The sequence below is a fragment of the Crinia signifera genome, chromosome 12 (genome assembly GCF_055691185.1).
Source record: "Crinia signifera chromosome 12, ASM5569118v1, whole genome shotgun sequence".
Classification (NCBI taxonomy): Eukaryota; Metazoa; Chordata; class Amphibia; order Anura; family Myobatrachidae; genus Crinia; species Crinia signifera.
Window position 1 is genome coordinate 12961119 of NC_139228.1, and position 23035 is coordinate 12984153.

The following is a 23035-nucleotide window of genomic DNA, read 5'->3' on the forward strand; positions in this document are numbered from 1 at the left end:
AGCATGACTCCAGCCAGCCCCAGATAGTGTAAATAATTCAGCGGCTGAGGAGAACTGTCAGGCCGGTACACAAGATACCTTTTAGACAACAAAACTCTGCTGGGTTCAGCTACTTCTTAGCATAATGTCGGAGATCCAAGAACAAGGAAAGCGTTTTAACTCATTCAATCGTCAGGGTGACCTGCATCCGACAATGTGAAATCAATCACAAGACAACAGCCTCAGCCTCAAAAGAGCCAGGGGCCACTCCGCCATGAACTGAAAGTAGGGAATGCAGTAGAAGCACGCGCTCTCTCCGGGGAATGGTATAGAAAGATTTACAGACAATGTATAAAGTGGGGGCTGATGCTGATGCTTTAACTTTGCACCTGGCCAAAACCATTTTGCAATGCAAGGGGGTGCAAATACATGTATTATGAGTTTGGATGCGCCCCTCCAAAATCTAAATAGGTGAATAGACCACATAGGACAGAGTTACCGATTTTAGTAATATTTTACTACTATCGATGGCAGGGTCCAAAATCGCCATCAATGGCAACCATCGATGGCGTCTGCACCAATGCCCATCCCTACTCTGCAACAGGCAAAAACCTTTACTACCTCTCATGCCCACACACCTCTATCACTGCTCTGCCTCCTGTTCTCCTGCCCCTTAACTTCCGCCAGTGGGGACCCGCTCACCCTGTGTTGCCCACATAACCCTATCATGCTTTACCACCCAGCCTCCTGCTCTCATGCACCCCAACTCCCACCCAGTAGGAGGAGACACTGGCTCAGGGGCACCGTCCTGTACTCCTGTGCTGCCACGCTGGACCCTCACCCACTGACAGAAGCTGCACAGTGTCCCCCTCCCTCCTCTTTAGTCCCCCTTATGCCCACACACCCCTATCACTACCCAGCTTCCTGCTCTCCTGAACCGTAACTTCCACCACTAGGGAGTCGCTGACGCGGTGTTGCTCACATACCCCTATCATGCCTCATAGCCCAGCCTCCTGCTCTCATGCACCCGAACTCCCACCCAGTAGGAGGAGACACTGGCTCAGGAGCACCGTCCTGTACTCCTGTGCTGCCACGCTGGACCCTCACCCACTGGAAGAAGCTGCACAGTGTCCCCCACCCTCCTCTTTAGTCCCCCGTATACCCACACACCCCTATCACAACCCAGCCTCATGTTTTCCTGTGTCGTGACCTCCGCCAGTGGGGAGCTGCTGACTCAAAAACACCCTACTATACTATTGCGCACACCTAAACAACACGCACGCACACACCCCCCCACACCCACAAATGTCACTGTACCCTCCACACTATCAATGTACATCTTACTCTGTAACCGCTTTTTAATTAAACAAAACAATACACACCCCCTTCCACATCATATGCTCTCTATTTAACACATTTTACCTGTAACTCAAGTTGCAATACAGGCATCTTACATACAATTCTAACCATATTTCTCACAATACAACCGTTCACAAATTAAGGGGGCGCAGCCCCTTACGCTGGTGTGAAGAGCGCCCGTAGGGTGCGATGAATCACCTAGTAGTAAGATAACAGTGCAACCAGACAGTCTGGGGGATGTACAAGGCAGCCGGCATGCCAGTTCTAATGTGCTTGGCAGAAATGAGACCCAGATTTGGGCTGTAAACAGCGCAAGTTTCACATACAGTAAGTACAGTAAGTGCTCTCATGTTCTAGGAGTTCTGTCGTGAGGTCCTGATGGTTTTAGTGAGGTCTGTAGTGCAACCGATAGTGAGGTCTGTAGTGATGGTTACAGTGATGTCTGTAGTGCTTCCGATAGTGAGGTCTGCAGTGATGACTATAGCAGATTCTGTAGTGATGGTTACAGTGATGTCTGTAATGCAACCGATAGTGAGGTCTGCAGTGATGGTTACAGTGATGTCTGTAGTGCAACCGATAGTGAGGTCTGCAGTGATGGTTACAGTGATGTCTGTAGTGCAACCGATAGTGATGTCTGTAGCGCAGTCTTTTCCTAACAATACAGATTTTAAGGATTTTCATGCTTAAGCATAGGTGACCTACAGTAATCAGTATCTCATTAATTTTGCTTTCTCCAGTAAGCTCTGCTATGAATCCCGAAAACCTGGCCTGGTAGAGTACCTGGAGGATCGAGTTTGGGTACCACTGTGACAGCCTGGCCGGGACGTGCCGGTGTCTCTGGCAGTACAAGACAGCGGGGGACGTGCCTGTTGCTGGTGTTTACCCTGCAGTAATTGCTTGGGAAGTACGCAGCCCTCCCTCCCTGGAGCCAGAGGTGGTGGCTGTAGATTTGGATAATGGGCCTCTCTGTTTGGCCTAACAGAACCTATGCAAATGACGGCAATATCATTTGTTTTCCTGGCCGGGCTGCGTAGAGCGGTATAATGAGTGCGCCATAGGAGTTGCGTGTTATTAATGGCCCGTCAAATGACGGAGTCAGAGGGTGATTTCCATCACAACATCAGACAAATGATGCCGATAACACCAAGCCGGCACCTCTCCTTCCTAGCTAAGCTGCTCAATCATTTCTCTTGTTTCATATTTATGCCACGGAACTGGTACTCCGCTGGAAGTCTGTTCCGTGCACGCACATTTGTATTGCATAGATGATCACATTTTCTCCTTTGCTAGATGTAATTCTATAGATTAACACAACTGCAGCCATTGTCTGCTCAGCGCGGACATCATTCATGACAGAGTGTACAGAACTCGCGAGCGTCTCTTGCACAGTCCTCCAGATGCGCCGCAGAGAACGCTTGGAGGTTTTATTAAATCTACAGGTGTCGGATTCTTGCTGTCCCCCTCTCATCTCTTCCCATCACTTCCCCTCCCACGGGCCCATCCTCCTGTCTCAGTATGTGTCTGGTGCCGTCTCTGCTGTCATAGCCGCACAGTGTTTAATCATCCTCCGCTCTCTATCCAGTCACCTGGGCCGTGTAATTAAAAAGGCAAAATGGGATTTTACACCAAAATCATATCCATGTGCGTAACTCCCACGCTATGGTCAGGTCCCCCGCAGGCGTGTGTGTGCTGGGATAGAATATTGGCGGTAAAGTTCTTCTGCGGTCAGACTGGCAATAGGTGGAATGGGATAAGTTTCTTCCTGATCTGGAGTTTTTAGGGGCCACTCAGGGCCTTATTCAGGAATGTACACAGATGCTGGCCAGCTGCGATCTAGTACAGAGCAGGCACTGGACACACATTGATAGATAATTGACCGTTGGATGTAGGCTTCCTGGACCTGGTTGACCGGTTCCAACCACCTGTCCGAGTAAGCTTCTACCTACGCAGATTGCCTGAAGGCTGCGATCAAAGGTCGTGAGAGTAATCCGATGTTGCATCCCTGGTCGCAGAACTCGGATACTATTTCATTTGTACGTTATTGTACAGCTGCAGCAGAATCAGGCCCAGAATCCAGATATTCTCTCTACCAAACACTCAGGTCCTGCAGACTTTATCTGTCGTATCCCTATGTTGTATGTTTTTGTATTAATCAAATAATACAAATCAGGAGCCATTCACGGTCCTTTCTAGTACGTACGAGAATTCGTCCCTCCGAGCTTCTCTTTTGTCATGCAGATAAGAGGACGGAGACGCTGAGACGTGACGGAGATGAAGGCTACTTTGTCAGAGAGATCAGAGTATTTGCAAAGTGACTCAGATGGGTGGAATATGTAAAGAGACGTGACCTTTGTGTGATGGGATAAGAGGCAGGAAAAGCGGCCACACGCTAAAGTGAAGTGACATGCGTCTCCCGGGTAATGAGGACACTGGGAAGTTCTTTTAAGATACCGAGGGGTGAACAGGCAAAGCTTTTGTATCTGTTTGATGACACAAATGAAAATCTCTTCGGGAAACAGACCGAGCCATAGATCCAATGGCTGCCAAGGACCAGTTGAAGCAGATGTATTAGGTGTTGAATCTAGCCTATCAAATCACTGGGAACCAGTGATGTCACTAAGGCTGCGCTGCCAACATTGGTTTACCCACCAGTCTATGGGTTCACTTTATTTCCACTGTTGAACACTCCTGGTTGCTCCAGCAAACCAATCACGGGCCAGGTTTATTTCATTGGATGTTTCCCATTTGGGGTCCTGGCTAATAGTAATCAAGACCTAGCTGCATCCAGAAGACATGGTTTCATCAGTCGATGGTGAGCTAGTGCGTAGACACTCCTTCCTGGTATACAAAGCCGGGGCGATGCCAGCAGCCATCAAATGGAGTTTCCCGCCATTGCGATTCTGGCACGGCATGGATATAAAACATTACCACTGAACGGAGACATCAGTGGTTGCCAAACATGGCTTTCCAGCGGCCAGCCTGGACCTAAACACATCAATCCCCAATGGCAATATTAGCTTAAAGGTGGGGGTCACAGGGTAGGTCAGGTGACCTCACTATTATGGGGTGCATCTGAGACCACAGGGTGTCAGCGTTATCATTCCGGTGATGCAGATAGAAATTGTATTTGTGCACAGGTGATCCTCCCCGTGTACATGCTTTCCCCGTGTCTCCTCGTGTCTGACATGTACAGACTCTGTGCTGCGGAGCCAGGAGCGCACAGGGACGATGTTAAAGTGAAGTAGAAGTGAGATGTGTTAGTACAACGTGACACCTCAGAAGACGGTGGGGGGAATTCTCCTGGAACAGGAACAGCAAAGCTTAGAACATTTTATTCATCAGCCATCCGGCTCCCAGGTGAGCCTCCCGTCTTAGTCACCGAGCAGACAGGCACGGAGAGCGCACATGATTTAAATAGGGAAAGCGGGGAGGGGAGAATGATATTCCCCTCAAGGAGAGAAGGCATGGGGGGGAGGGGGGGGCATTAGCCGTAGCTTCAAAGCAGAACGACTGAGCTGAGATTTAGAGGGACGGCTGTCCTTGTACTAACGTGTTAAGTTCATTCTTACAATGATCAATTTTAAAAATGGTTTATGCTGCAGAGTTATGTTTTTGGGGGGTTCCAAAATGTTTGTTTCATAGTGTAACCTTGCTAGGCCGTATTTTGCCATATGCCCTATAATGTATCCGCCCAGCGTACTGCTTCATTGTATATAATGGAAGATATTTCAGTGACCTACTAACAGTCATGGTAGCCGACAACATGGCTGCCCCCACTGGTGCGTTACTGTCTCATCCATAGCACCAGTGACATTTCAGTTTACACTCACTATCAGTCAATGTAAAGACATACAGATGTTATACTAGATTATATCCCGACAGACTACAGAACATATTTTATTATAATAATCTTAAGAATGATTCTGTACATAATATTACAGATCCAATACAGAGCCCCTGTCCAGGCCGGAATGTTACTGGAAAACACTAGCTTCTTCTATCTTGCGTCTATGGTGATGGCCAGAACCCACACTGATGATGACAGTCAGGGGCATAACAGTTTATCTGCAGACTGATGTCCGCCCAAGAGTGCACGTTAATCATTGGTGGTTGACCTCAGTGGTCTACTACTTGCTGGGCCACATCGTATATACATTGATTCTCCACCATTATTAGCACAATCATCAACTACTGGTGGTTAACCTTGATTGTTGTCACCCATTGATGGTCAGTGGCCATTCCTCCTGGTGTCTAATGGGTTAATGTCCATTAGATGCTGCGGGCTGGACGCAGTGGGCATCAGCCACAAGTCCTGGTCCTTGTGCAGAAGTTTCTGTGCATATTGTTCTTAGCAGTGTGATAACCGGGCTGCTCGCACCCTGTGCTGGATGCACCTCAGATCTCGCCTCCCCTGACAAATGGTTCCGCCAAGGATGATCACCAGCGCCTGAAGTGTCTTCAGCTGCCTGCTTGGAACGTCTAAAAGATGCTCCAGCCGCTGATGCAGCTGAGATTTCAGCCGTTCTAGGCACTGTGCTAGCCAAATGTAGGGATTTTGGGGCAGCTATGGCGCCACCCGCTTACTCCCTTTGCAACGGCACTGCTCACACACCCCTAGTTACGCCTGGATACCACGATATCCTGAAGATCTCGCTCACGTTTTACCAGTAGAGCTGACTTGACAGATAACTCATCCTCATATTTGTGTCTCTCGTAGCTAAACTGGCACAAGAAATGGGTAACATAGTGGTTTGGGCTCACCATAATGACAGACACGGGGTGAAATGTAATAGAGGTCGATTTTTTAGACATGTGCGATTTTTGGTCAGAAAACACACGTTTTCCGAAAATAGCACATGTAATAGGGTGCAATTCGCAGTGAAAAAATAAATTACACTTTTTACCGCGAATTCGCACATTTTAAAGTGACGATTTTTAGTAACACTCAATTCGCATCCAGATGTTTTCCCAGTATTCAAATCTCACATGTAATAGGGTGCGATCTTTGGTAAACGTTGAGATCTGTGTATGGTTCGGTCTTTAAAAATGTGTAAAAGTTCAAATAAAAACATGCTGTCGACCAAATGATCCCAGCCCGTAGAAAGGTAAATTACCGGTTAGAAGTGCCTGACCTGGTGTTTGGCCACAAAAACCCGGGTCAGCGGCGGGTCAGAGACGGTGTAAATGGGTCACCCTGTGTCCCTTTACATGGCACTTCTACCCATGTCCTGACCTGGGTAGAACACGGATAGGACCTGGGTAGAGGGCAGTGTTAATGGGTACGCCGGGTTTACTGACCCGGCTCCCGTTTACATTAATGGGGGACGTCCAACCTGCGGTCCGCAGGGGGGGGGGGGCACACAGCCTCCGCTGCGGTCTGCTGTACCTCCCGGACTACGGATGGGGGGGGCTGCACACACACAGCCTCCTCTGCGGTCTGCTGTACCTCCCGAACTATGGATGGGGGGGGGGGGAGGGTGCGGGGACTGGGGACAGCACAGCAGCTTACCTTGGTGCTGGGCTGTCCCCAGCACAGCGATCGGTGGTCCCGGCGGGGATGACTGCGGTCCAATGCTTGGAGAGAATTTCATCTCCAAGTGCCACCTCCGTCTACAGTGCAGATAGGCACTGGAGTGTAAATGGGGTAAATCCTGAATCCGACCCGGCATTTGGAACAAGGATCGAAGCCGGGATTTTTGGTGTAAAAGGGGTATTAGAGGGTAAGGGGGTCCTGCTTGCAATCTGCAGATTATTATCTCTGGATGACCCCACATAAATGGTGTTTCCAACTCGCCGTGAGTTGTGGCGGAAGACATTAATGCTCCACAGCAACCCATACCCCTCTTACACCAGCCTAAATATCACATTTGAAATTACCTGGTTCACGAGACCCGGCATTTCAACCTGGCAAGCTATCAGGGTTGAACACGGGTTCAATCCAGCTTGCTGTACGGTGTAAACGGGTCAAAGCAACTCTGGTCCCGTTCACTGCCCTGCAATAGCCAGCGCTGGAAGATGCTCTTATCTCCCAGCGCCAGCTCAGGTCCCGCCTCCAGTGATGTCACCTGCCCGGCATTATGACAGATGGGGGTTGCAGTATAAAAGGTCACAAGACAGGTCGCAACCAGGTTTGAGCCCTGGTACAAAATCCAGAGTGCGACCCTGCTTGTAGGTGTAAAAGGGGTATCACTATTGCTCTGGAGCAGGATAAGCTACTGTGAACGCAGCTCTCCCACAAGACCTACCTCTACTCTTTTCATTACTAGGCCGTAGTGGTAAAAGTCTACCCAGTGACCTTAGTCTACCCAGTGACCACTAGTCAAACATACCAGAAGCATAAGCACAGAGGGCATTATTCTAGTTCACTCTTAGAGGCAAATTCCTTCTCAAATGGACAAAACCATGTGCACTGCAGGTGGGGCAGATATAACGTGTGCAGAGAGAATTAGATTTGGGTGGGGTTTTTCTTCAAAGTGAGATCTATATTGCAGTGTAACAATAAAGCAGCCAGTATTTACCCTGCACAGAAACAAAATAACTCACCCAAATCTAATTATATCTGCACCTGTTACATCTGCCCCCCTGCAGTGCACATGGTTTTGTCCATCTGAGAAGGAATTTGCCTCTAAGAGTGAACTAGAATAAGGCCCAGAATGTGTGATTATGGAGAGCTAGTCTTATTATTCACCTGCCCACTACACAGTATAATCAGAAAAGCATGGGAACACATTAGACCTTGATCCCTACTGACTGTTTAGAAATTCATATTTTATAATTACAATAATGATCTATTGTTTAGAGACCCCTCTGGTCCACGGCCTTCTCTGCATCTCATCTATTGAATTGTCACAATGCTTTTTCAATAACAATAAATAGATTTTGTTATTATTCCTTCCTTGCGGATAATGAAATGCCTCCATATTAGAGATACTGTAAGTAACCAAGCATTGTTCCCACTGATCTCACCATGGTCAATGACCTGACATCTGGGGATGAGATTTAGTTGGTCATAGTCAAAGTATGCCAAATCTGAGCTTGTAGGAAAAGTTCTCTGTAAAACATAACTTATGCCCATAACTAAAACTAATCCCTTGTTTATAGTAGGACTAAACTCTTCTTCAAACCGATCTTTAGTCACTGTTACAGGTGAGAACTAGGGGCCTGATTCATGTTCAGCCACTGCACGGATTTGGTCGCAGCTGGCAAGGCTCTAGGTGTCTTTCCCCGGGAATGAGCCAGGCCCTAGCTGCCTTTCCCCGTGGACAATGAGCCAGGCCCTGGGTGCCTTTCCCCATGGACAATGAGCCAGGCCGTGGGTGCCTTTCCCCGTGGACAATAAGCCCAGGCCCTGGGTGCCTTTCCTCATGGACAATGAGCCAGGCCTTGGGTGCCTTTCCCCGTGGACAATGAGACAGGCCCTGGGTGCCTTTCCCCATGGACAATGAGCCAGGCCCTGGGTGCCTTTCCCCGTGGACAATGAGTCAGGCCCTGGGTGCCTTTCCCCGTGGACAATGAGCCAGGCCGTGGGTGCCTTTCCCCGTGGACAATGAGCCAGGCCCTGGGTGCCTTTCCCCGTGGACAATGAGCCAGGCCCTGGGTGCCTTTCCCCGTGGACAATGAGCCAGGCCCTAGCTGCCTTTCCCCGTGGACAATGAGCCAGGCCCTGGGTGCCTTTCCCCGTGGACAATGAGCCAGGCCCTGGGTGCCTTTCCCCGTGGACAATGAGCGAGGCCCTTAGTGCTTTTCCTCGTGGACAATGAGCCAGGCCCTGGGTGCCTTTCCTCGTGGACAATGAGCCAGGCCCTGGGTGCCTTTCCTCATGGACAATGAGCCAGGCCCTGGGTGCCTTTCCCCGTGGACAATGAGCCAGGCCCTGGGTGCCTTTCCCCGTGGACAATGAGCCAGGCCCTGGGTGCCATTTCCCGTGGACAATGAGCCAGGCCCTGGGTGCCTTTCCCCGTGGACAATGAGCCAGGCCCTGGGTGCCTTTCCCCGTGGACAATGAGCCAGGCCCTGGGTGCCTTTCCTCGTGGACAATGAGCCAGGCCCTGGGTGCCTTTCCTCGTGGACAATGAGCCAGGCCCTGGGTGCCTTTCCCCGTGGACAATGAGCCAGGCCCTGGGTGCCTTTCCCCGTGGACAATGAGCCAGGCCGTGGGTGCCTTTCCCCGTGGACAATGTGCCAGGCCGTGGGTGCCTTTCCCCGTGGACAATGAGCCAGGCTGTGGGTGCCTTTCCTCGTGGACAATGAGCCAGGCTCTAGTTGCCTTTCCTCGTGGACAATGAGCCAGGCCCTGGGTGCCTTTCCTCGTGGACAATGAGCCAGACCGTGGGTGCCTTTCCCCGTGGACAATGAGCCAGGCCCTGGGTGCCTTTCCCCGTGGACAATAAGCCCAGGCCCTGGGTGCCTTTCCCCGTGGACAATGAGCCAGGCCCTGGGTGCCTTTCCCCGTGGACAATGAGCCAGGCCCTGGGTGCCTTTCCTCGTGGACAATGAGCCAGGCCCTGGGTGCCTTTCCTCGTGGACAATGAGCCAGGCCCTGGGTGCCTTTCCCCGTGGACAATGAGCCAGGCCGTGGGTGCCTTTCCCCGTGGACAATGAGCCAGGCCGTGGGTGCCTTTCCCCGTGGACAATGAGCCAGGCCGTGGGTGCCTTTCCCCGTGGACAATGAGCCAGGCCCTGGGTGCCTTTCCTCGTGGACAATGAGCCAGGCTCTAGTTGCCTTTCCTCGTGGACAATGAGCCAGGCCCTGGGTGCCTTTCCTCGTGGACAATGAGCCAGACCGTGGGTGCCTTTCCCCGTGGACAATGAGCCAGGCCCTGGGTGCCTTTCCCCGTGGACAATGAGCCAGGCCCTGGGTGCCTTTCCTCGTGGACAATGAGCCAGACCCTGGGTGAATTTCCTCGTGGACAATGAGCCAGGCCCTGGGTGCCTTTCCCCGTGGACAATGAGCCAGGCCCTGGGTGCCTTTCCCCGTGGACAATGAGCCAGGCATTATGTTGACATTATGAGCATGTTGATATTTTAACAATGTCGACATTTGTGAATATAGACATTTTACCTTTTGACATAGCGTCAATGTCGACAGTCTGAAATTCACCGTATACAGTGCGTATACCCCTGTAGGTTAGCTAGCAGCCTTTCCTCACCCCACATGTCCATGTAAAATCCCCGTGAAGGGTTACACAGCTGAGACATTCCGCCAAGTCCAGTTCTTGCTTCCACAGCAGTTTTCTCCTATAGTGATTTCTCTTGTCCACAATTACTTTAATTGACTGAAATAGGTAAGGAAGCAAAGCAATGGGAGCATTTAGAGAATGCTTTTAGTAAATTAAACTTTTCAGGATCTGTAAATTGAAAATAAAAAAAATATATATTGTACAGCTTGTAGCCTCGGAGAACTGGCAGCAGATAACACTTGGCTAGCTTACGGGATATGTGCGGCTTTGGAAGACTTCTAGCATCCCCAACGGCCGGGTCAGATTGTCAGAAGGGTGGGATGTGATGTGTGGGTGTGATCAGTGGGGTGTGGGTGTGGCCAATGCCATGTGGGCGTGTAGATTCCTACACAATCAGCGCCACTGTTTTAAAAAGTTTGTATTTTGATATATTGACTTATGGCTGACTTTGTGGCCTGCTGGTTATAATCGTACGGACGCAGTGATTGGCCTATTTTTATGTGGAGGACTAGAGCTGCATCTCTATCTGCTCCATCGAAAATGTATGAATGAGCTTTACCACACTCACTGTGTATAAACCACTCCTACTTTAAAGTAGACCGCAACTCCTTTCTTCTGTTATATCAGTGGCCATTGGCCGGCCTGATTCAGCCTATTTTATGATTGGTTCTTCAGGTTTTTCACATCGCATGCTTTGTATCTAAGTACACACAGACGCAGCGATGAGTGAGTATCTACAGGCAGGAGTGTCTACTCTGCGGCAACTGTGTGTTCCCACAACCTCCGAGCAAGTCCTGGTCTACCTAGAGTTGAGTATATGCAATGACCGGTGAGATTTCAGTTATACACCAGTTATAGGGATTCTGGCTGATGCCACAAGCGAATGGATAGGGACAGCCAACCATGAACACAGACCGGGAGCCAGAAGTGAAGCCGTATTTGTAGTTCCGTTGCGTGATAGACTGTTATTCCAGAAATAGGTGTAGGAGCTGCTATATTCCCTGATATAACAAGCAATAGGTTCATAATGGGTCCTCCCGGTAGGCGGTTCTACAGAGATGAGCGAAGCTTTCCAAACTGCTACATTAAATATTCACCCTGTCCCAAACTTCTCTGCAAAGTCCACGCGTTTCGCATACCCAGACCCGACCAAAGCATGCAGCCAGGCCCAGAAAGAAAGGGGCCCTGTATGGGAGTCTATCCATTATCATTTATAAACAAAGTTCCCATTTCCCTTTAGGCAGTGTAGAGGTGCAGCCAGTGCCGCGGACACCGGAGGTCTCCCCAACCACGCTGGGCCCCACAACAGCCCTGCATGCAGTGTCCTCTTAGCTCTAGAGCAGGCATGTCCAACGTTGGCCCTCCAGATGTTGTGAAACTACACATCCCAGCATGCTTTGCAATCGTTTTAGCAATCTCTAATATCAAAACTGTGGCAAAGCATGCTGGGATGTGTAGTTTCACAACATCTGGAGGGCCAACGTTGGACATGCCTGCTCTAGAGTATTCGTTCTATGAACGGTGACCTGAGCAATAGTGCAGAGGGGCAAAGCAGAAACAGAACCTGCCGCGTTTCCATGCAAAATGCCTGTTTTTAGGCCACAAATAAATGTATAAAATGATATATTTCCATTCCTATTATCGCAGATCTAGTTCATTCTGTCGCTGCTGTACAGGAGTATCTGCCGGCCAACTATCTGCTTCCTCCGTCACCTCTATCCCAGCAGGGACGTATGAAATACCCACAATTAGATTGTCAGCTGGTGTGCGGAGGAATTGCACCGGCTGCCAGGGCTTGGAGCTGTATTAATCTCTCGCACACGATTGTCTCACGAGCTGCGGGGTTTACAGCATATGTAGTTATTAAGCATTGTCCCTGCCAGGAATACAACCTGCTGAGCCTCTCAGGCACCAGGGAACCCGGCTGAATCATTAACCTGGAGCTGGCATCACCATCTATGTAAAAATGCTAATTAGTTATCCAAAATGCCAAACAATAGTGTTTTACAAAGAGAGGGGGGAGGGGGGGGGGCTGACATTGTACCTGGCACCGCTTCACGTGGGCGATGTTGTAACCTACAGTATCCCTGTTGGGTCGGGTTTACAGAACATCTATTCTAGGCTGTTTCGCAAACGTGTAGAGATCCATAGGGGACTTGTCAATCAAATTTCCTGAAAGGCGATGCGACGTTGGAACTGCCTGTAAAATATACACATCGGGCATGTTACCTCAAATATGAGCGATGTTAGGTTACATTATCCCCATATCTTCTTATGCTTCGCCATTCCGCACTGTGGGATCGAGTTATCAAAACCTGGAGACAAAGTGCCAACCAATCAACGTCTTCCATGTTACAGGCTGGTCATAGGGTCGACAAGAGGAAGGTCCACATGCATCAAGGTTGACACATTGATGCATGGCTCGTTGCGCTTGCCATGCTTCGGGCACGGTGCCTCGCTACACTTGGCACAATATTGTCGGCCCAAAACAATTGGAAACCTCCATGTCGACCTTTTATGCATGTGTCAACCTAATGACCCTGTTGACCTTCAGAGGTGTCTACCTTGGTGCATGTCGACTTTCAGTGATCGACCCAATGCATGTTGACCTTCCTCTTGTTGACCGAACGACCGTATACCGTTTGAAAAATGACAGCTAGGAGACGATTGGTCGGTACTTAATCTCTCTTTAAGATTTGACATCTCACACTCTGTGCGGTAATTCGCATTTGTTGAGATTAGTAGTCTATAAAGCGACTGGGGAATCACTCTGCTTTGGCGCAGAACATACATTTCCGGGGGAATTCCGTGCTGGACGGAATTCGCAGCAGTAGCGGAACGACGCAAACATGCCGCAGAATGATTTCTAGAGGACGCTGTTGGAAAGTAATGATACAGAATAACAACAGGGGGCTATTCTGCGGGTTAGGGAAAATGTAAAATTAGGGACAGCCGCCGATGAGTACAATATGCGAGTGTAAATTAGGAACTATTAGAAACCACGTCAATCACAAGTATCTCTTGTTTGAGTTATCAGTGCAGGAGAATGCCTTGTGTGTACTCCACGTCCCTAAATGCCCTCTGAGGGGGCCGTCTCCCTTTGCCAATGCCCCTGCTCAGGCGGGTCTACCCACAGCACCAGGCTCAAAGGGCTGGTTGCAGTGAATGACCCAATCGATGGCCTGTTAGCCCCCGGGCGGCTGAGCAGCCGTTCTGCTTTTAACCTCGGAGACTGAATCAAACTGCATCTCTCTGGAAACATGACTGCTATCGATCCACCTGAAAGTTTGCTGGATGGGAGGGGGCTGGCTGCATTTAGCCCTACAGTTAACACCAATTACTCCCTGCGGGTAGCATGCTGCTCGCGGTACAGCTGGAAGTTTCTAGTCCTGTCCTCTGGAGCAGGGGGAGAGCGAACAGAGAGATCTGTCCCTGCCACCCACTCGCTCTGGCTGTAGGGAACTCGGTATAAGTAATAAGTAACTATCGCTCTGCGTACACAGGGGTAACATCATTAGGGATGCTCATTCAGGGGTTAACACTCAACAGTAACATTGAGGTGGTCCTCGTCATTGATGGTTTCACCCTCTGATGGTCACTATGGTATGATTCACATTTACATAAATTAGGTTCAGCTATCTGAGTATTAGTAATGACCTGTACCAGTAACTGTCTGCCTGGTACTTGCTAAATTCTAGTGGGCTAAATGACCTTCCATGCCCAGGGGGAGGAGCCAGGCCGGAGGTGCTTGCTCCTTCACTATCCATGCCACCACTGGTTGCCTTTAGTAACCAGAAACGTGGCGAGGGTCCCTTGTTCTGACCATGCTCCTCCTCTCTCCGCCCCCCTCTCCTCTTCTGTCACGTGACCAGGTCCCTTGAGTTTAGACCTAACCCTGTTATGGGTGCCCTGACTGCATGGGTAAGAGACTGAAGTTACCTGGTGCCTGTAAAGTTTGTCACAATAAGTGCACCGAAGCCTGCTTTAACTGCATACACTGTATCAGCATAAAGGTGGTTTAGATGTGGCTTATTATTTAAAACCGTGGGTGGGTAGTTTTTGTTTTTGGATTCCCGGGCATCTCACAGACAAGGGCCTGATTCAGAGATGTACGCTATGCGAATATTTATGGAGATAAGCGATCACTGACTGCGCACTGTGAACACGCCAAGGTACTTTAGCGATGGTGCTCACATCGAGGGATTATTAGCAAACCGGTATAGTCAGGGACCGGTTTTGGGCGGTGTCCACAAAAATGCAGGGCCGATGCGACTGTTTCCAGGCTTCAACTGTGATCATGTGCGCAAAACATTTGACACCAGCGTCTCCGTTCTCGTGGCCAATTACCATAGGGTTACTCGATTGTGACATCATTCCTGTAATAGCACTTACGAGTAATGGGTCGCTGTTCCTGTGAACCGTTACAGGAGGACCCCGAAATGCTTATTTGTTTTTAAATTAACTGACATTTGTCATCACTTGTGGCCGAGTATTAAGTCTTCCTATCCCTCTGTATTTTCTTGCAGGTGTGCAGCCTCGCTTCCTCCAGGAGCCCACAGACCAGATAGTGGTGGCGGGTCAGAAGGTGGTTCTGTCCTGCGTGGTGCTAAACTATTCCGGCATTGTGCAATGGACCAAAGATGGGCTGGCGCTCGGATTGGGAAACCTAAAAAGTAAGGCGAACTTCTGTTGTACTTCTTCTTTTTTGTTCTTCCTTTCCTTCCGCTGTCATATTTCTCACACTTGACATTCAATCATGACATTTTTGCTGGTGCCAGCTGACAGCACCTGACAATGGAACGGCATCTGCCGTAAATTCCCAGCCTAACGCCGCGCTCGCTCCCTTCCTCGCTGAATGCTAACGGTTTAATAAAGGCCACAGATGTTATCACAGAGATTATAGTGTTTCCGCAGGATTCCGCATACATATCGCTGTTGGCTTAGTCTATAAATAGCTGGGGTTACTGTTCGGCACCTATCTCTAGTGATACAGCCAGCCACCTCATTACTGCTCACAGCATCTCCATCAGCTGGTCATACTGCTGGGAGATCTGCTGCGTTCAGCTATGGTGACGTGTCATGTAGGCCTTGTAGCCAGCCCGTCAGGGGAGTGAGCCGCTGCTATAACCGCTGCTCCAGTATCCTGCATCCTCCAGTAACCAGATACACTCATAAGTTCTGCTCATTCGGCCAGTGTATATAACAGTGAGTACAGCTGGATCTGCTTTATCTTCAGTAAGACCACTCCCCTGGTTTAGTAGCTGGACTGTAGCTACTAAATACATCTAATACATCAGGACAGGCACCAACGGTCCCCCCCATCCATAAATTGTGCTCCCCCCCCCTCCTCTGCCCCCACCGCTTGCTTCTACTTTACCAATAAGCAGGTAGCAAGTTATCCTCCTAAAATGCTCATTGTGTTGGCAGCTTGGGAGGTTCTGAATGTGGAGATCAGATTCAGACGCTCCTGCGTCTCAGTAATTATTGCGGCAGGGTACGGCAACCCTTCCTGTGTGCACTTCAGGGAGACGGACAGGGTTAGGGGGTTTTGTAGAGCGTGAATCTACTGCACAAAGGGGGGGGGGTGCGGTGTGCAAGTGCATCTTATGCACAATAAAGGACGCATTTGCCAGTGCGCCATGTTATATACTGGCAAATGCCTCCATTACAAACCCCCACTATCCACGTCAGCCCGAAGTGTGGCGGTACGCGTCCTCCCGACCTTTTCATACCCTTTCTATCCACATCTGCATTAAGTTGATTTTATGAAGTGGGGCGAGCCTGAAGCGCAGTGAGCCTGAAGCGCAGTGAGCGGATGCGGATTACTTGACGTGTATTCCACGTGCGCTCTCAACGCTTCGGGCTCGGTGGCTCGCTGAGCTCGTCACGCTTTATAAAATCAACTCCACGCCGACGTGGATAGTGGGGGTATGAACAGGTCTGAAGGATGCGTAACGCGCCCCCTCCCTGCGCTCGCCACACTTCGGGCTGGCGTGGATAGTGGGGGTGTTTCAGGAACACATTCACACCTGTCATGTCAGGCAGGTGAAAATGGTCAATGTTTCCCACACAATGTAATATGCGCTGACTGACTACAGGAACTACGTAAGTGCTGAATGTCCGCGAAGGGGCGGGAACACGACACTGATACTGACAGGGTCGCCTGACTGACTAGCTAGCGGAGATTGGGGTGCTGAGTAGAGCAGGCTGAGGTTGGGGTGCAGTGAGAGCTAGCAGAGTTTGGGGTGCTGGGCAGAGCAGGCTGAGATTGGGGTGCTGTAGTCGGTGCAATGAGAGCTAGCGGAGTTTGGGGTGCTATAGTAGGTTCTGGTTAGAGCAGGCTGAGGTTGGGGTGCAGTGAGAGCTAGCGGTGTTTGGGGTGCTGTGGTATGTGCTGGGTAGAGCAGGCTGAGATTGGGGTGCTGTAGTAGGTACAGTGAGAGCTAGCAGAGTTTGGGGTGCTGTGGTAGGTGCTGGGTAGAGCAGGCTGAGACTGGGGTGCTGTAGTAGGAAAAGTGAGAGCTAGCGGAGTTTGGGGTGCTATAGTAGGTTCTGGTTAGAGCAGGCTGAGGTTGGGGTGGTGCAGTGAGAGCTAGCAGAGTTTGGGATGCTATAGTAGGTTCTGGTTAGAGCAGGCTCCGATTAGGGTGCTGTAATAGGTGCAGTGAGTTAGCGAAGTTTGGGGTGCTGTGGTAGGTGCTGGGTAGAGCAGGCTCAGACTGGGGTGCTGTAGTAGGTACAGTGAGAGCTAGCGGAGTTTGGGGTGCTATAGTAGGTTCTGGTTAGAGCAGGCTCAGATTAGGGTGCTGGGTAGAGCAGGCTCAGATTGGGGTGCTGTAGGTACAGTGAGCTAGCAGAGTTTGAGGTGCTATGGTAGGTGCTGGGTGCAGCAGGCTCAGATTGGGGTACTGTAGTAGGTGCAGTGAGAGGTAGCAGAGTTTGGGGTGCTGTGGTAGGTGTTGAGTAGAGCAGGCTCAGAATAGGTGCTGGGTACAGCAGGCTCAGATTGGGGTACTGTAGTAGGTGCAGTGAGAGGTAGCAGAGTTTGGGGTGCTGTGGTAGGTGTTGAGTAGAGCAGGCTCAGAATGGGGTGCTGTAGTAGGTACAGTAAGATCTAGCGGAGTTTAGGGTGCTGTGGTAGGTGCTGGGTAGAAACGGCTGAGATTGGGGTGCTATAGTAGGTGCAGTGAGAGCTAGCGAAGTTTGGGGTGCTGTGGTAGGTGCTGAGTAGAGCAGGCTGAGATTGGGGTGCTGTAGTAGGTGCAGTGAGAGCTAGCGGAGTTTGGGGTGCTGTGGTAGCTGCTGGGTAGAGCAGGCTGAGATTGGGGTGCTGTAGTAGGTGCAGTGAGAGCTAGGGGAGTTTGGGGTGCTGTGGTAGGTGCTGTGTAGAGCAGGCCGAGATTGGGGTGCTGTAGTTGGTGCAGTGAGAACTAGCGGAGTTTGGGGTGCTATGGTAGGTGCTGGGTAGAGCAGAATGAGATTGGGTGCTGTAATAGGTGCAGTGAGTTAGCAAAGTTTGGGGTGCTGTGGTAGGTGCTGGGTAGAGCAGGTTCAGACTGGGGTACTGTAGTAGGTACAGTGAGAGCTAGCGGAGTTTGGGGTGCTAAAGTAGGTTCTGGTTAGAGCAGGCTCAGATTAGGGTGCTGGGTAGAGCAGGCTCAGATTGGGGTGCTGTAGGTACAGTGAGCTAGCAGAGTTTGGGGTGCTAATGTAGGTGCTGGGTACAGCAGGCTCAGATTGGGGTGCTGTAGTAGGTGCAGTGAGAGGTAGTGGAGTTTGGGGTGCTGTGGTAGGTGTTGAGTAGAGCAGGCTCAGATTGGGGTGCTGTATAGGTGCAGTGAGAGCTAGCGGAGTTTGGGGTGCTGGGTAGGGTATACAGTCACTAAATGGACAATGTCAAGGTCAACATTCACTAGGTCGAGACCTAAAAAGGGACGACATACCTTAGGTTTGCTGCCAAAAGGTAGACACAAGCTTATGGTCGACAGTCAAAAGGAGGACATGAGTTTTTCATGATCCCCACCCCAAATAAAAACCAAAACAAAAAGGTGGATTTTCATACTTTACTATAAAAGTGGGCATAGAGTGGGAACATAAGTGTGCCGAGAAGGAAGCAATAGTCATGACAACCTTTTGACTGTCTACCTTGCCTGTGTCGACCATAAGCTTGGCGCCCTTTTGGAAGTGTCAACATTGTCTATAATCTTTACCTTAACCACTGGACATAGCAAGCTGAGATTGGGGTGCTGTAGTAGGTGTGGGGTTCAGGACAGAAAGGCGTACCCCACATGATTAATGCCATGAGCTACGCCAGGCGTGTCCCCTAGTAGTACATATGTTACCGTCAGATTGCCTCACACGTTATCTCATTCCTAACTACAGGAAATGTGTCCTCGTCAACATCAAACGCCTCAGATAGCGATGAACTAATGACATAACAGCTCTGGAACCTCTGCTATAGCCGGCAGGTTCCCCGTCTTGTGTGGGTGCGTCACAGGGGGAATTTCCCACACCCTACACTTCTATGTTAAAGACATTTCCCACATGAAAGTAGTAAAGGCGTCACCCCAATGTGGGTCATCTCAATGCTGTGTTATAGATCGCTGTTTGTATAGTATAATATATTAATGTTCTCTCTGTGAGTAAATACTCTGCACACAATGGCCCATTAACAGCGTGTCTGTCGCCTACACGCCGGGGATGCGGTCTCAGCCGATACTCATGGGAATGCGGCCTAACCATGACCTGAAGCCTATCTCCATTCATACTGAGGCTGGCGCGCAGCTGACGTAGGCTACCAAGTCACAGCGCGCACGCGTCCTGATGGTACCCGGGCAGTGGCAGCGAGGTGGCATAGCGCACACACAGAGATGGGCCGTCTTCTGCCAATAGCTGCGGGCACTTCTATCTCCGTATCTGAATCGGTTCTTTTGGCTCTTGTGAACCAACATCTTTTGCTACCTATTTGTGCCAAACGTCTCCACCCAACATATCACCGTTACACGCGGTGTCCGCATTACGCTGGAGACCATTTGCTTTTGCCAAGATGAATACCAAGCATACAGCCCAGTGCCCATATGACACATCTATGGAGATTAGCTGTCTCTGGACTATGTTGTTTTTTTACTCATTTATTCCTCTGTTCATTGTTGTTTGTATTGTGTGCTAATATAGCACAACACTGCCCCCTATGGTCACAGCACAGAACTAGTGCAATGGATTCTCATGATATGCTAGGCTAGGAGAAGAGTCTGGAATACAAGCTGTAAATAATCTGCGGGTGAAGACGGCATTGGGGGGGTTCAGGAACTATACCCCGTCAGCCATGCACAGGACAATGCAGTATGTTTAGATGTCTGAACAAATGCTAATAAGAAATGAATCCTATGGCATCAGTATGACATGGTGACATCACTGAGACACAGAGCAGCGCAGGACATAGCAATAGGCAGTAAGTACCTGTTACGCCAGATCAGGGGTAGGCAATATGAGGCACTCCAGCTGTTGTGGAACAGTTTTACTGTTAGGGCATGCTGGAATGTATAGTTCCCCAGCAGATGGAGTCTCTGATCTAAATCTTCCTGAAGTCTGCAATATATAGCATCCATTCATCTTATCCTGAAAAACCCTTTTTAATGCTAAAGGATTATCCATTTCCTAGGTGCCACGTACCCCTACTTTTCTAATGTGACGTATAGCCTCTTTTCACCAAGGACCTTATTCTGGTTGATTTTCAAGGTTGCAGCCTTGCGCACCCACCAAATGCCAGCCACCTGCCCCAACTTCCCACGATGAATTACCCCACACGCGTACAAATGGCATCTGCTGACATCAGCTGTCCGCCCCATCGCCAAATTACCATAGGAACGCCCATTAACCGCTGGGCATTCCCATGGGCGCTACCCACCACCGCCGCCCCATGCTCGCACTGATAGGTGCCAACCAGATGGCAAACATGTAGTTCGCCGTGCCCACCCGCACCAGGCATCTGCACAACCTCCTAAGTCCGTGTCTATCAGGGAATCGGCTTTATATTATAGGGGATAACACTCCCTACAGGCCTGGTTCTAAGTATGGTGGTGCACCTGCTGCAGCTATTGCTTCTTTGTCTATGCACAAATACCAATAGCAGCCCTTCCCTGGTGTGCAGATGTGCGTCTGTATGTGCAAGGACTGGTACGCCAACCTTCACGGTCTATAGACACTGAAATACTGTTTGGTGCTTCTTTAGACCGAACCCTCGCACACACCATGGACATTCGCACCGGCCCCTGCTAGGCGCAGAGTATGGCCTAAGTCAGTGATTATGCATCTGAGTTCTTGGGTCGTGCATCTCACTCACAGCTGCGACTTTGTGTACGCTTGTGGATGGGATGAAAAAATACATGGACCTGATGGTTTTGCTGGGACCCTACTCTGCATTAGGACACTGCAACCAGGGTAATCTTATGCAGCATGCCCAAGATGGCCGCCTCACCTGGTGGCTCGTTGGGGTGGAATACACAAGTATACTTACTGTGCACTTTAGTTTTTCTTTTTATGTGTAGTGTGATGTCTGAAAAGTGCCTTAAGGCATGTATGAGAAGCAGCACTATACTATAAAAATGATATGAACAATTATTATTATTGTTATCATTATTATGCAATGCAAGCCTGCTACAACCTGTCCTACTTACTTGTACAGAGCGATCAGTCTGTATGTAGTATACACACAGGAACATTACAGACCCTGTACAGACCATTACAGGAGCGGTAGGCTAGTCCCACCTCGGTGTATTCCTCCCTCATTGCGTAGCACAAGGTTTGGATGTGTTTGTGAATGATATTAAGTGATTTTGTCTTTTATCTCTTCAGTCTGGCCCCGCTACCAAGTCGTTGGATACCCCGATTCTGGGCAGTTCAACCTGGAGATTACCAACGCCAGTATTTACGATGATGCCAATTTCGAGTGCCAGGCAACCGAGGCTGCCCTGCGTTCAAAAGGAGCCAAGCTGACAGTCTTAAGTAAGGATTTAAAAAATGTCTTAATTCAAATGATGGAAGACGGAGTGGAGGCTGGCGCTAGCCGGCCCTGAGAGCATTACGCCTTCCCTAAATAATCTAGGTCACGTATTTTGTGTGTACTTCTTAAGCCAACCCTGGAGGCTCACTGGCACCCAGTGATCTACGCATATGCGGCTGATTATAATTATGCTTTTGCCTTCCAATAACACACATTTGGCCACATAGGATATGTGACCGTCTGAAGCTCCGATGGCAACAGGTTGGGAGGTCTCGTTAGCATGCGTGAGGCATGTTGGGAAATTTGAGCGGCAGGTGGGGAGATCCGCGCCTTAATCGGCATGTTGGAAGGACTGGGTGGCACGTGCGGAAGTCTGAGCAGTGCATATGGAGGTCTGAGCGGCATGTGGAGAACCAAATAGGGGGTCTGATGGCAATGTGGGTGAACCAAGGTCATTTTAGGGCGGGTTTTTTTTTTTTGGGGGGGGGGGGGGGGAATGTTTGCTCTATTTAAGCGTCGGGAGGGTACTGTACATCATCACAAGGCAATGTGTGACAGCTCTGCTTATTATGAGGTTCTGCAGCAGCTAAGGTGCTGGGGCCTTACATGACTCGTGCTAGATTTCAGTAATAAGCCTGGGTTTCTTCTCAAACCTTAAACGGTTGCGAGTTTGTTCAGTGGGCGCAGCGCGCACCCCACCCCTCAAGGTCTGCATGCGGTGGAGAGATTAACACCTGATAGGAGCAGTACAGGACCTGCTGCAACCTGTTAGCCACCAGTCAGCGAGGCAGTGAGGCTTCCAAGCACTCGCCCTCATAGTAACAATCACAGGACACAGCAGGAACAAGCAGACTATTGTGCAGAGCCGTCTCCTCCTCCAATCCTTCTACTTTATCACTATCTGCAACTTCCAGCAGCCAAGTCTCATTAGCAGCAGCTTCCACTAACTTATCACTGTTCCGAGTCCACATTGGTGGGATTGGGCAAGTCACCAGGGGAGGAACTTACCCACAGGCATGGGCTAAATCCCAGTGACACCAGAGCCACGGGTCACCTACTGCTGGTTGGAGGACAGAACACTAGAAGGCAAAGTTCTCCATTGGGGGGAACACAACGCAACAGTGCAGCAGTGTGTTGGCGAAGACATAGGAAAGCACAAATGCTCCAGGCTGCAGGGCACATATACGTAGGGACTTATAGAAGCTACCGGGCTATGTCCCCATGCATTTATTAACGTCGGGCAGAAACCCTACAGTAAAATCGTTTGGGGACTAAGACATGTATTAAGCCATTAGTAAAATTGTGCCCACTTAGTGTAACACTGGGCTGCCTAGTGAGACATACCTTCCGCTGTGAGGGCTCCTGCTGAGCTACTGTATGAGCGGGACAAGATGGAGTAACTCCTGCTCTGACAATCACCCCAGCATCGGCTCAGGAATGAGAGGAAAGCACATACTGTGTCCTGATAATAAGCATCTGGTCATTATCTGCCATCACCATTGTGTTCTGTAGGCCG

The 23035-nt window shown here is 49.9% G+C and overlaps 1 protein-coding gene and 1 long non-coding RNA gene across 7 annotated transcripts in view; one reads left to right on the plus strand and one right to left on the minus strand.

Moving 5' to 3' along the window:
- The window catches only part of KIRREL1 (kirre like nephrin family adhesion molecule 1), a 253533-nt gene that overhangs the window by 208471 nt on the left and 22027 nt on the right, over positions 1–23035 (plus strand). For both annotated transcript variants that reach the window (XM_083167574.1, XM_083167573.1), the window contains exons 3-4: positions 15044–15190; positions 21372–21521. In XM_083167574.1, coding sequence (XP_083023700.1) covers positions 15044–15190; positions 21372–21521 — 297 coding nt within the window. The remainder of the gene's footprint in view (positions 1–15043; positions 15191–21371; positions 21522–23035) is intronic.
- LOC146050525 (uncharacterized) overlaps positions 1–23035 on the minus strand; it is a 237015-nt gene that overhangs the window by 114399 nt on the left and 99581 nt on the right. The gene's annotated exons all lie outside the window — the stretch shown is intronic.